This window comes from Oryzias latipes, chromosome 12 (genome assembly GCF_002234675.1).
Source record: "Oryzias latipes chromosome 12, ASM223467v1".
NCBI lineage: Eukaryota > Metazoa > Chordata > Actinopteri > Beloniformes > Adrianichthyidae > Oryzias > Oryzias latipes.
Window position 1 is genome coordinate 11,747,096 of NC_019870.2, and position 14,638 is coordinate 11,761,733.

Below are 14,638 nucleotides of genomic sequence, written 5' to 3' on the forward strand. Positions count from 1 at the left end.
TATCAGTTATTAATTTTGGATGAAAAATATGAACATTTGAAGGGCAGAATTTCTTCTAAATGTGCTCCGACAAAAGTTAGAGTAAACATTGTGATTGAAACTTGTAGAATCTGAGATGTACCTTTCTGCACATTAGAAACTGTCACCATTGAATATTGGGACAATAACTTTTGGGAGGCGTAGTAACTTACTTAAAATAAACAAAGTTACTTTGAAATTACTAACAACTAATTAAGGATTTGATTAACCCTTGTGCTATCTTAGATTACCCCACCCTTACATTGACGTGTTCTCCCTACCATGACAAAGGTGGACAAAGGTTAGGTCCCTAGGACCTAGTAACCCTAGGATAGCACAAGGGTTACAAAAACACTTTCCGACCCCCACATAGCCCCCTAAAACCTTTAAAATTACAGTGGATTGTTCTGTTTGGGCCAATTCTTATTTTATACCTGTCTATATCATGTTTTAATTTTTTTCATTAGAGTGGCAATTTGGAAACTGCACATATTTCCCAGTGTTATTTTTGTAAACCCTCAAGATGAAAAGGAATTTTTTGTGTTCTTGTTTCAACTGTAGAACCTCAAATCCTTCATTTTCTACAAAATCTGTCCCCTTAACTGAATTTAATTTGATCAGCTCATGTTAGCCACAAAACTGATTAGCAGAAGATTGTTTAGAAAGGTTTCATTAGCAGTCCTTTACAGAGACGGCTTGAAGACAAAGTAAAAAAAAAAGAAAAAGTCTGGAATCCTTCCCTGTGGACACTTTGGCTTTGAAAAAAATCTTTTAGTGGTTTCCTGCAAGTCATCCTGGAATTTATGACATGAATTACATTTAAATATCTGAAAAACTATTCTTCTGTAAGTATGCTACTGTAAAACAAAGCATCAATAAAAAAGCACATGACGTTTAGGCTTAAAGGAGACTAAGAAAGATAACTTTGTGGTGTCCCTGGGATACTACTTTCACAAATAAAACTATTTTTTTATGTATCAGATGTATCAATGACTCAAGGGGAAAAGTAAACAGAAAAACGAGTAAAAGCATACATGTGCTTGTAGACAAGCAATTAACATAAAACTGAGTCATGTTGATATATCCTGTTGTTAACAACTCAGAAAAGAAAAGAGGGATGTGGTGTTTAGTGAAGGCAGAAGTATTACGGGAAATGTGCAGCTTAGTCCAGGAGAGTGAGAGGAGGCAAGTGGGAGCTAGAGGCACAAAAAAGGGGAGAAGTAAGGATTTTAGCAAAGCAGTAAGGAGAAAAAATATGAGGATGTGAAAGTGAAGAACAAGAAGGCACCACAGAAGGACAGTTTTGCCAAATGTGAGGAGCACATGGGGGGTGTAAAAGCATGGGAAGCAGATGGGAACATTGAAAAATGATGATGAACTCTGTGAAATCAACAAACCAACAACCTGACAAGTAAACAACACACAGGCAGATGAGGGATGGAAGCTGGTTGTGTGCAAAAATTCAAATTAATGATGTCAAGAAACATAAAGGAAAACATGCACAGCAATAGTATTGATCGGTACTAAATCCAAGGGAAGATCACAGTAGGGTGACTTGTCATCACCTAAAGTTACAAAAAAAAAGGCTTCTGGGACTTTTATCCAGGCCAGGATTTAGCCCCACTATATGGTGCAGGTGGAAGATCAGGGTAGGCAAGTCTAGGTGTGCTGAGAGTTTAGGGTGTCAAAAAAATGCAAGAAAACCAATCATCATATCAGTTCATCTATCCATATATCTGTTTCTTTAAACACTTGTTAAGTTTTAAGTTAAATACTCTTTCTGACACTACACTCTGTATACCGGGCTTGGCACCGGCACAAGCTGGACACTGGTTTGCGCCAAGGGACTGCGTTTATCTTTTTATTTTCCTTTTATGCCTGTTTGTCTGTCCATCCTTACATTTTTATTTGTCTCTAACTTTAATTTTATGTTTTTGTTTCTTTTCTTTTGTTTGTTTGTAAATTTTGGATTTTTGCAGGCCATCATGTTTGGGGGGACAGTCATATTGAATACTGTCCCCCATGCACATTCCTCTATCAAGGCTTACTTTTATGAAGATGACAGAAAATAATACAGAAAATAGAAAGCAGGTATGTGAGTACGTCAACTAAACCTTTGGTCCCCAAGCTCCGAGCAGTGGACTTGTATCAGTAGGTGAGACTGTTTGTACTGGGGCGCAGGAAAAAAAAACATGACCTACAGCTTTTCTGTTTTATTTATGATATGATTCTAATTTTTTTTTTTAAACCTCTGATTTCTGCCAGAATATTCGATTCATTCATGACGCGTAGCAAGTCGCTCAATGTGTCAAGAATACGCTCTGTCCCAACCACTAAATTAAAAAACCTCGAGCTAGCGAAGTTCACAAAAACTAAACATATCTGGAAAGTTTATTTTGGCAGAAAAACATCCGGGGAGGAAACAAAAGAAGAACCCTTCACTTCAAAATAAAAGAAATCATTTAAGAGACAAAAACCAGGAGTCTATCCATCCGAATGGTTGTTCCCACACACCATAATAATACTGGATACCGTCTAGCAATTGGCTGTCTAATGTTACAAGGATCCCGCTAATAAGGCTACTCAAACAGTGGAAAATTCCAGTTTTAGTGATTTATTTTTTATTTTTATTTATTCATTGCACCCTAAAAGTTGGCCCAGGCTGAATGACGTTGGCGTCTGATTTTCTAGCTTCCACTTTGACAGGAAAATCTGTATCACATTGTAATGGTTCCTACACAAAATCTAGTGTACAAATACATTTTAAACCAGCTGCAAGTATTTTACAGAAATAAACCTGACCTTCAAAATTTCAGTTAAACTGGAGGCAATGAAAAATTAAAAGCCCAATTCAACCTCATAGAGGCCGGTTTGTGAAAATATTGTCTTACATTAAAGCAGTCCGTTGTCTGAAAAAAGGCTGGAAAGCACTGCTCTAAACAGCTGATTTGGATTTTCACATTAATAGAAAAATGTAAAGTTGCAGCTAAAGTTCACAAACAAGTGCAAAATAAATGCACAATATTATTTTGTTTTTTACATCTGACATTTAAAATACTTCAGGAATTTGCAAATATTTCAGCCTAAAAGAATCTTGTTGGGGGCTACTTTACTCCATGAGGGTCTTATACACCTCATAAAACAGTTGGCATGATGAGAAAAATTAAGACATCAAGTACAAACTCTAAATAAGAGCATCAAAATGTGAGTCTAATGCAAACTTTGCCTATGATCATTCATCAAAATATGCTGCAACGTGGCTAGAAGACAACTGGAGAAAAGAGTTGGAGGTGCCCTCAAAAAGCCTCAGTCCAAATAAAAAATTGTGGGTGGCACTAAAAATGCATGTGAGAGCAAGAATGCACACAAACTTGACTCAGCGCCATCCGTTCTGTCAGGAGGAATGGGCCAAAATTCCAGCAAGATACTGTCAGAAGCTTGTGGAGGGCTACCCAACACACTTGAGCCAAGTTAAACAGTTTAAAGGCAATTCTACCAAATCCTAACCAGCTGCATGTAAACTTCAGACTACTTCAGAAAAAGTAATACCAATTATCTTAACTGTCAGGCATTGATGAAAAAACCCCACAACTGCTTTGTCTTTTTCACAAACAAAAACAGTTTTGTTGTTTCCTACTTCTGTCCACATGTTACTGTTTGTCTTGTAAGATAATCAAGTCAATTTTTTATTTGTTTTTGTGTTACTTGACTGAAAAGCCGGGAAAAACAACAGAAAAGCATCCAATAAGTTGAAAAGAAAGAATCTAATGTATGCAAAAAAAGATTGGTCCAAGTAACAAACAAAAACAACAATGTTTTATTTTTATTTTTTAGAAAACCACTCCAATCATCTTTTGAGCTATTTTGAAAGCATTTCCAGTGGGTTTTAATTGGGATTATTTTATTTTATTTTTAGCCAAAAACAAAAAACGTGTGATGGTTTCTAGGACATAGTTTCTGCAGAGCGGCAGTAGTTAAGTAGAAATCTTGAGTTGTGGGCGTGACTGTTGGCGCAGAGCAACCCCTCCCCCTTCTCCGTATTAGTGATCAGGAGGCTTTTGGCCCGCCCTGCATCACAAATAACTAGAATATTAACCAACTGCCTTTCGGACAAATACTAGTACACAGCTCTGTGGTTGAGGATCAGTGGTTGGGAGGACTCACATACCTGCTTCCTCAAAGCCAATTTATGGGCTGTCATCTTAATAAAAATCCCAGAGTTGTGCAGAGCAACCCCGCCCCCTTCCCCTCTCCGTTGCTGAGAGCTTGAAGCAGGGAGTTTGTGGCCCATCCACTGTATTTTCTACAGAACAAATAAGATCTTTTTCTAACAGCATTTCTTTGTCTGCTCCTGATTCACAACGATTAGAATAAAGAAATACTAAGAAATGCATTTCTAAGCTTCGCCATCATCAGAAAATGCCACAGGAACATGTTAAAAACACCCAAAACCTTATTTTCATTGGAGTGGGTCTTTAAAGTTTTTGTTTTCTTCTTTGTATTGACTTGCCTAATGCGCCTGAATGATGATGTTGCATTTGTCAATAGTGGTTTTCATTTGGTCCCAAAAAAGAAATTGTGTGGGTCTGGATTGGGCAACCAGAATGGGCTTGATGATAAAACACAGTTCCAAGAGAGATGATGTGAAATTTTCACAAGTTCCCTCCATTCACACAAATGTACGACGAGTTGCAGTCAACCGCAGTCTTTCATTTTCCTTTTTTAGACTCACCTCTGTCCTGTGGGGTTGTAGATCTCATTACTCTGGCACCCACTTATTGTGATGGGATCAAAGGACTGAAAGGATCGCAGACCCACGCCAGAGATAGCCACATAGCGAGAGGAAAACATGACCATGATAGCCTTGGTGTGGTAAAAGGCCACTGACAGGTCATGGCTCACGGGGATCACCAAAGGGTTTGTGCGGCAGCTCAGACGCCACTCACCTGTGGAGAGAAAATGCGGGGCCAAAGTGCCAAAGAGAAAACAGGATTACCTTAAATGAAGGAAAGGGGGGTAGTTTGTATTTCTATCCCCGGGGAGGGAAGAATAAAAATGTAAGCAATAATTTAATAGCCTTAGAGGTCTATGTTCTCACTAAAACCCTGACAACAAGTCAAAAGGGGGACGTGCTGCCATTTGTGTGATGCATGAGTTTTCACTGACTCAGTTTGAGAGTACATTAGAAAGTTCTCACCTAGATTATGGATCCCCTCCTTGGTGTCCACCAAATGAACAGTGATATTGCACTGGGTCTGATCAGTCAGCTCAGTTCCGTCAGCTGCCAGATGGATAATTACGGCTGCTGCCACCATGGGATGGGAAAAATGGGCCTATGAAGAGAAAAACAAAATGATGCAGTTCAACTTCTCGCCAGAAACTAAATATGGCAGAGGTTTAAAGTCACCAGATAAAAAAGACAAAACAATTCAACACACTCCTTATTCAAAGTAAATTTTCAATCTTTTATGTTTATCTAAAGAAAATGTGGCCTTTTTTGCAAAGTTCTAAAAAAAATAATGAATTTTTTAATTTAGCTTGTTGGGACATTAAGACAAATCCTAAATTTCGGACATTATTCATTGAAAATTAAAAACTTGCAATTCTGATTTTTTTTAAACGGTCTTACTTTGTTTTCAAAATTTAGACTTTTTTCAAAACATTTTGCCCTAAAAATAATTCTGACAGTGGTCAAAGATGTTTTTTGTTTTTTTTTTTACACAGAGTTTGAACCTGTTCAAAACTTAATCAAATTTTACTTTAAAAACGTAATTACGTATTATTATTTTTTTTTTTTTGTGTGTGTTTTCTAGTCTGGAATATATTTCAGATTCAATCTTATATGAAAGAAAAAAATGAAATTTTCTTTTCCACTTTTATAATAATTGCTTAAAAAGTTCCAATTTGTTTGTTCTTAAGTAGCTTTTGAAATCACATAGTCATTCAGAAGGCTTGCCTCAGGGATGATGTAAGATATTTGATGTAGAAAATGTTTTTCAATATCTATTTGGCCAACTTCTAAATTGTTCGGCAAATACTAACAGCAAACAATCTATATTTTTTTCTGCAACATTTGTTTTACCCTGAAAATAAGGAAAGTCAAAGTAATTTTAGTTTACAGCATGGTTTCTATGTCAAAGAATTTAAAGTTTCCAAAAACAAGTCGACACTTGATACATTAGAAATACTTTAAAACTTGACTTTCATTAGAATTAATCTGAAAAACGCAAATAAGATGCTACATGACTAATTCCTTACAGAGGCCCTTGTTTTTTTTTTTCTGACACTGGCTACCTACTTTTGCCAGATCTGAACTAGAGCACTATGTTTCTCATTTGGAAATACTTCCACATTTTGATAAAAACAGATTAGATCAAAGCACTTTATATGAATCCAGAAAACTCACTGACAAAAGTAAGCAGCTGTCAAAGTGGAGTTTGCACAGAGAGGAAGTCCTGTGAGCACTGACCTCACACTTGAGCAAAAAAAAAGAAGAAAAAAAAAAGAGCTACGACATGTTTGCCCACTTTGCTTCAATCCTGTCTTAAAAATTAGCTTAAAGATTCTCAGAATAAAAGGCTTAACATGAACCGCTGCAGGGTCAGTAGAAATGAAACATTAGTCTCAACTATAATGTCAATAAGCAGAGTTAAGAATATTTGTCTCACCTTTAACCAATAAGTAGAGTATCCCCATCTTGGGCCAGCCTGTTCGCAGGGGAACCATGCATACTGGGACACTCCATAAGACAGGTCAAAGACTTTGGACCGGCATGTCTGGAGAAATTAAACAAGGCAAAAACAACAGAAAAACTAAAATATATATATATTAACATTTTATTTAGCTTTTTCCTGTTTGGTAACTACCAGTTTTGAACTAAATTTAAAAGAAAATAAAAAATTAAAAGAAAAGGTATCTCATAAATAATACACTTATATTGTTGTAATTTAAAAAATGCAGGTAGGAACATTAAACTGAATTCAAATTTTGTTTGTAGATTTTGACATTTTGGTATAATTGCAACTCAGAAAACTGCAATATGTAGTAACTTTTAAAGACTCATTCAAAAAAAAACACTTTAAAGAAAGATTTCATGTTTATTAATAGTCATTTGACAGTGCTGCGAACCCCACTGACTCATGGCAGTTTAAGTGACGCACAGCTGACGTGCACACTACTGTTTGTTTGTGATTGTCAACAAACTTAGCACCCTGTGTCATGTGTCACACATCTGTTTTCTCCCTGTTTGCCTTCTGCAGAAGTGCATGGGAGACAAATACCTCGATGCATAATAAGTCCCTGAAAAATAAAGCTTTTCCCAAATGAAACATCCACTCGTAGCCACACACTCTCCCATGTAAGACTTAATGAAGTCATTTTTGTGTGTTTCTGAACACAGTTTGTGATTAAACACAGCATATCCTGCACCAACGCTGTGCTTAATAGCAACTCCAGTATATTATGGAAATCTACCTTAAAGGTTTCTCCCGCAGTTTTCTCTCACATTGAAAGCCACAGCCATCAATAATAAAGATGTGACCACAATTTAATTACCCTGTTACCATGCTCTCTTAAGTCATAGCCAGTAGTGACTGATCATGTGGCCAAACATTACCAGCTTGTGGCTTTGCATCACTAAATTGTGGGAGTGCAATAATATTTTTTTCCGCCAATGTCACCAGTGAAGCGCCATGCTAATGAGACTCAACCTCATATATTATATTTAAAAGGGGTAATATATGACCTTAGGAAACCACTGGGTGTTGCACTTGAGCAGCAGTGGCTTCATTTCAAACAGAACAAAAACCAAAAAAGAGTCTTGGCCTTTGGCTGTCTAAACAAAACATAGGACTCTATATTTTAGAAAAGGTGGATGGATCTGGTTCTTATCTTTGTCCTTCTGTGAAAAAAAAAAATGGTTTGTTCTTTCAAAATTTTTATTAAATTGGATGAATTCAAAGTACAGGCTCAAATGCAAATGTCGGCAAATATAGAGAAACTGACAGGTTGTCATTTTGAAAGTAATTAAACATGGATTCAGGTTTATTTTATGAAAGATGGGTTAACGGTCCAAAATCGGTGGTTATAATTTCCTAAATTCTCCTTAACGTTTAGCTTCAATCTAGATATTTAATAGGATTTTTTTTGTCATTTAGTACCTAAAAATTGCTCCCACACATCTCTAAATTAAAAATAAAAAAAATAAAAAAACTCAGAAATGTATATCTTTTCATTTTTATGAAAAATAACTTTAGATTTTTTTTAATGCTTTTTACTTTTCAGATGATAACCATGGAAATGTTCATAGCTTATTACTTCAAACCGTAATAAGTTGCTGCAATGCCTACAATGAAAACGTTTTAATCGATGCACAAGATCTGTTTCCATAATTTACCCTAATCCGACACTGATTGTTTACGCCAACACACACATAGATATTTAGTTATAATTTAATTCCTCCTCCTTAAACAATAGAAGAACTAGATTCTACAGCGACTTAAGATGAAGTTAATGATGCCAAAGTCAGAGTTTTGCTTTGGCAAAACAAACTAATGCAACAACACGTGTGATTTTGAACGACTCATTAGCCTGGTGAATAATGTTTGGAGAAGTGTGGTAGGAAACAAATAAAGGACATGTGTGGAGAAAGCGGGAATGTCGGTGTGTGAGAGTCTATAAGGAACAATATTTAGGAAAAATAGCCTCAAGAGGCAAAAATGTTTGGAATACACTACTGTAGAAAAGTAAGCAATTGATAAACAACTATGAAGGAGGAGGGAGGACACACAACCAAGGTCGGTGAGTTTCGCCTACCGTCCTGAGTTGGTGAAATGAGACACCAGTAACATGAGAGTTTTGCTAGAGAAGCTACTGTAAGATCCTGCCACCGTGGAAAACTGGCCAGACCAGCTATCTGTCCTTATATCTTTCCCCAAAATCTGTTGACATGACCTTTCTGCTTAGAGCTGAAAAAACAAGAAAGGCAGGTGACACAACAATGTGAGGATAGATGGAGTGACAAGTGTGAGAAGTGAGGAAGTTGTTGCTTTGATCTCCATCTACAAGGCACTTCAAGGACCCTCTTGAACAATGATCAAGATTGAGAGTCTAATGGCTGTATCACACAGCCACTATGTACATTTTTCTACAAATTGAATGGATGAAAATTGGTCATATGTGAATATGTGTGGAAATAGTGAGAAAAGTTGTGGTCTTCACTTAAAATTTTCACAGGGGTATCACAAATGAACCATGTTAAAACCATGGATGAAAAACAAAAAAACATGTAAATCAACGTAGAACATGAACTGTGTATGATAATCCCAATGTTTATATGAAAGTCATTAGTGATTCGTCCATCAATTATGTCATTTTAATGTGATAAGTGCGCTGCATACATGATGTAAAATGTATACATTGGTGGTATATGCGTGAAAAGTCTGTTGGACATATGTAAACATGTGTGGAACGGTGATGGAAAACAACAAATTTGCGTATGCAACTTGAAAAAAAACACACCCAATTGCGTAAGATTTATGTAATAATTACCTTGAAATTTGTTCAGTCGCACAATAACTTAGATATGAAAAAGTAAGGGTTTCTTTCCCAGTAACACACAAACTATTCCCAGAAAACCTTCCTTTGTACATCCTTTCTTACTTTCCCAGAGTAAATGAATTTGCTTGAGCCCTTAAGGTCGTTAAACATGCTTTTGGGCATTCATATCTGCTGTATTAGCTTAGTGTGGCTGTAATTTTTTTAACTAAGGAAACCCAAGTTTGAATCCCAGTACGGGGAAACTTCCAGAAGGAGTTCTTAGGCAAGACCCCATTAAGCCTCACCATAACTGCCTACCTCTGATACGAGCAAAACTCCTAATGAAGGAGTCAGACGACCCATGGATTACTAAACTCTCCACCAGCTGTTGTGGAACCAGGACATACTGTAGAGCAAACCCCAGTGAAAGGGGTGTTTATGAATAGAATGCTGAAACCATGGTTACTTCGAAGCTTAACACATCTAGAGCAACATCAAAACAACTGGTGGGTCAGGGTTCCAACATCCACTAAAAGGAACTTCACCCACAAACAGAGATTGAAGAGATACAGCACGTAAAGATACAGGAACCAAGCCCTAACAACAAGCCCAAGACGGCTTAAGACAAAGGTATCTGACCTGAGATTGAGAATCAAGACCAACATGGGCACCAGAAACACTGTTAGCTGACCACCAAGATTAACTGAAGTAACATCTCAAAGGCTACTAGAGGGTATGAATGTAGCACTACGTACAATTCTACTACAACCGTCACTGAAAGCAATGTGCTGACACACAAAACAGCAACAGTAATCTTTGAATTGGTTGGTTGTGAGATAAACACCTTACATAACAAGCACTATCCTCCATGAAAACATAAGCTAGAGACAAGGATCAAAATAGGAGAAGTATAAGAAAAAAGTACAACCAAGTGTCCCTCCCTGAGGCACTAGGTACGCTAGAAAGAAGGGTCCAAGAGGATAAACCGGATGTTCTCTACAAAACCGTTAAATATGGATGGATGACATCTGGTTCTTTGATAGAAGTGAAAAAGACTTCAACTCACTGATCCACACTACCAGGATCTAATGCAATCATTTAAGAGTGTCATTCCGACTCGACTCTGATTCTGCCTCATACAGTCCATGGATCACTAAATTCTGCACCAGCTGTGGGGGACATTGTATGTGTTGAGGACATCTATAGGCAAATTCTGCTGACAGGGAAGCTCCTTGCAGTGCATTGAAGGTTTCATCATAAATCCAGCACCCTGAAACTGTCCACTACGTGAAAAGAGGGAGGTTGACGACTAGAAAGACCATAACTGCTTTCCAAGATGAAACAACAAAGACTACATCAGGAATGGTAAATGGCATATACTTATGTATCCCTCTTTATGCCTTCCTTACAGGCCCAATGCGGTTTACAGTCAAAATCCCATTCACCCATCCACACACACACACATTCACACACTGGGTCTCATGCCTGACACTGGCACCAAACTATAACCACCAGTGTCTTGCCCAAAGACACTTCAACACATGGACGGGCAAGGCGGGAACCTGATCAGAGGTTGGCTGCTCTTCCTCTGCACCATGGCTGAAAGACTACTAAAAAGATGGGTCAAAGTGATGGCGTGATGGCGTGGGGATTATTGTCCTGGTTTATTGTCAAAGTTCTGCACACCGTCACCCTCACCATCCAAGCTATCCCTAGTTCTTTCCTGAGACTCTGGTATTTCTGCAGTTTTTCATGTTCCTTCTTCCTGATATTACATAACTTGGTATTGCCAAATCCACAAAAGGTTTTAAGTTTGCTCTTAAAGTTTTAGCTGAATGTAATAAACAAATATGTACTAAATAAATGGTTTAAATAAAATAAAATTATTTTTTATGATGATAAAAAGAGTTTAATATACTTGTCATAGATTATTGTAAAATGTTTTATTATACAGAAAAGGGTGTAGTAATTCTGTCTTTTTTTCCTCCTTGAATATCTTGCTTCCTCAGATTAAGGTCTACATAACTTGTTTCTTCTTTACATTACTTTTCACCTGTTTAACCATTGATTTACAGATTTCCTAGATGGTGTCCAGATGACATATAGTATATCATTTGTAGTCTGTAGAGTCTACAATGTAGATCTTGAATTGATGTTTTTGTAATCCAGAAGATCCGGCCTTTGGGTAATGGGAAAAATCCACCCCTCTCAAATGTTTTTTTCACATGTTAACAATAATATTCACCATGAAAAAATTATATGTGAGAACTAATTAATTGGTTGTTCAAATCATCATTAGAAAACAATGAACGCCAATATTGACGTTTAGACTTCCATCCATCCATCCATCCATCCATCCATCCATCCATCCATCCATCCATCCATTCATTCATTCATTCATTCATTCATTCATTTTCTAAACCCATTTCACCCCTTTTGGGGTCACAGGGCTGCCGGAGCCTATCCAGGCCACTCGTGGGCGAAGGCAGGAGACATCCTGGACAGTTCGGCAGTCGGACATATATATAATATTTATATATAATATTTAACCTTTGGCACCCTAAAGAAAACACCTCAAATCTGTGATATGGCCGTTTTCAACCTTCTTTATTTATCATGTTGAATGTTTGTGTGAAACAACCCTTTTTCCTGACTTTCCCTGAAAAACAATCACAGTGACATGCTGGAGATGAGTTTAGCTCTGTAACTGCAAAACACACATAAACACACAGAGTCAAACACATGGTCCTAATATTTAACAGCTGGCCAGTCAAGCTGGCAACAGCCAAACCTAGGTCTGTAGACACAAACTGGTGTTTGTAAATCACCACTTCAGATAAAAGGACGGCTAAGTGTTTTAAGCCAAGGGGAAACCAATGGGAGAGAAAGCAAGAGTAGGAGCGCTCACTATGAACATAAAGCAAAAAAGGTAACTCAAAAAAGGAGGAAACACAAACGGAAGCTGTTGGAAGCAGAATAATGACAATAATAATGGTGGTAATAGCATAATGTAACACCTTATCCTACTGGAGACAGGGTGACATAAGTTCACATCCATAAAGAAATGTCTCCACATCCACATACAGAGCGGTATACACAGCTCATTTACAAAGATACACATGTTTTACACATGCTGCAACCAGCTTGGCTCAAATGCTGACGTTGACGGCAACAAATTTTCAAGATGTCCCGGCTTGGATACTAATCAATAAAACTTGCGCACACAGCCACAAACATTGGCCATATGTTTCTAAAAGACTCGGACATTAGGGAGGCCCTGCAAAGGTTTTTACTTATCTTCCAAAAGCTGCAGCATCCGGGAAATAATCTACAAAAAGGATTTATCTTTAAAATTGATGAGTTATTTGCACTTTTTTTAACTTACATAACACAGGGAAGTAAATGTTGACAAATGTTACGTGTCAAGTTGGTAGAGGTGTTTCTGTGGCAAAATTTTTCTATAATATTCTGAATTGCCTTTTTATAATATTCTGAATTGACTTTACATTTAAATTGAGAAAAATATATTTTAAAATACTAATAAACCCTTCGTAGCATCTTGTCTTATTTTATAAATGTTGTTTCTGCTTTGCCATGTCCCCTTGTCGAAGTCATACGTAAAAATCAAAAGCCAGAGTTCGGTAAGGAGTGAGCATCTGTGAGGCATTTGTGGCTAGGAGGAGAGAGTAACACAAACTGAGAGAAACTAAGTTTCCAAGCATCATCCAATGGTTTACTGGAATGCTGATGAACGCCTGGTGTGTGAGGTAATGTCCTGTCACCCAGACCCACCCATACCTACTCAATCTTACCCTCTCATTGGTTTAAGACTAGTGATGGCTGATGTCCTTGACCTACTGAGAATGAAGCTGTAAAAGTCTTTAAGTGGGTGCAGTTATGCAGTTTGGCTCTGCTGATTTTATCAGAATAAACAGAAGTACTACTAAAGTAAGGACAGGTTTCCTCAAAATAAACAAAAAGGGGGGAAAGTAAAAGAGAAAACAATCCCTTGGGTCTTTTTTTATGTAGCCACACGCTTTATGTCAGTGGCACCATGCCTGACGACGACTGTGCGGTTTGTTGGGAATGTCGGTGGGAAGAACCGTGCCAGAGGAGCTGATCCTCTTTCACTCCAGAAAGCAACAGCTCAGCTACCGTATGAGGCTTTGATTTTTTTTGTGTGTGAAAGTGTGTACTCAGTGTGTTTGCATGTCTATCGAGAGGGGTAAAAAATGGATGCATGCTCTTGCATTTGGCCTGTTTACAGTATGCATGTGTTCCCCACTTAAGCACACAAACACATAGTGAATGCTTTTTCAAAGACGGGACAGATCTGGGCTAGTCTGTTTTTTGTTTTTATGTTTTACTTACCAGCATAATTTCCTCATCCTTTTTTTTTTCTGGAAGACTGTTTTGCTAAAATGAATGAGGTAGCGATTGCTTAATTTACACCTCATGCATATATGTTTGTTTTAAATCCCAAGGTGTCTGACCTTTACATTTCACTGACTTCTTGCAGCCTGAGAGGACCAAGATGTTATCCCTTCTGTTGCTTATGTATAATTAAGGTTAGTGATCTCCAGGGACGGCTAGGGGTTGCATCCGAAATTGCCTGAGCAGCAACCCTCTCTGGAGAAATCACCTGGTTTGCTGTTTGATCTTTAAGTTTGAATGCAAAGACAACCTCCCCCACAACTACAGATGGAACAAGACATCATCAAGGCAGAAAAGTAAAACATCCTCATGCATTTTGCATGATGAACAATCTAGCGGCTCTACCTGATTGTAACTCATGGAGGTTTAAGATAAGTCTAATCTACAGAACATGCAGCCTTTCAGTTCCTACAAACGTACACATCTCGCTGAGGGAGTCAATTCCAGGTTTTTTGGACTATAGATAAATTTACTTATTGAGTTAGCCTTTTGTGCTCTAAGGCAAAATTATTTTTCTCCTCAAGGAGCAGCCCATTTCTTCTGGTTTGAGGCAGGTTGGGAAATGGCTCTAACTGAAGCCAGGTCAGTTCACCAAGTACCGGTTGGTGGTTTGTTATACAAGCAAGTCAGACTCCATTTACTCCAATTT

General features: G+C 37.7%; 1 protein-coding gene across 2 annotated transcripts in view; it reads right to left on the reverse strand.

Moving 5' to 3' along the window:
- pappa (pappalysin 1) overlaps positions 1-14,638 on the reverse strand; it is a 104,101-nt gene that overhangs the window by 38,194 nt on the left and 51,269 nt on the right. For both annotated transcript variants that reach the window (XM_023960629.1, XM_023960630.1), the window contains exons 11-13: positions 6,687-6,794; positions 5,216-5,351; positions 4,751-4,964 (exon numbers count right to left, since the gene is read on the reverse strand). In XM_023960629.1, coding sequence (XP_023816397.1) covers positions 4,751-4,964; positions 5,216-5,351; positions 6,687-6,794 — 458 coding nt within the window. The remainder of the gene's footprint in view (positions 1-4,750; positions 4,965-5,215; positions 5,352-6,686; positions 6,795-14,638) is intronic.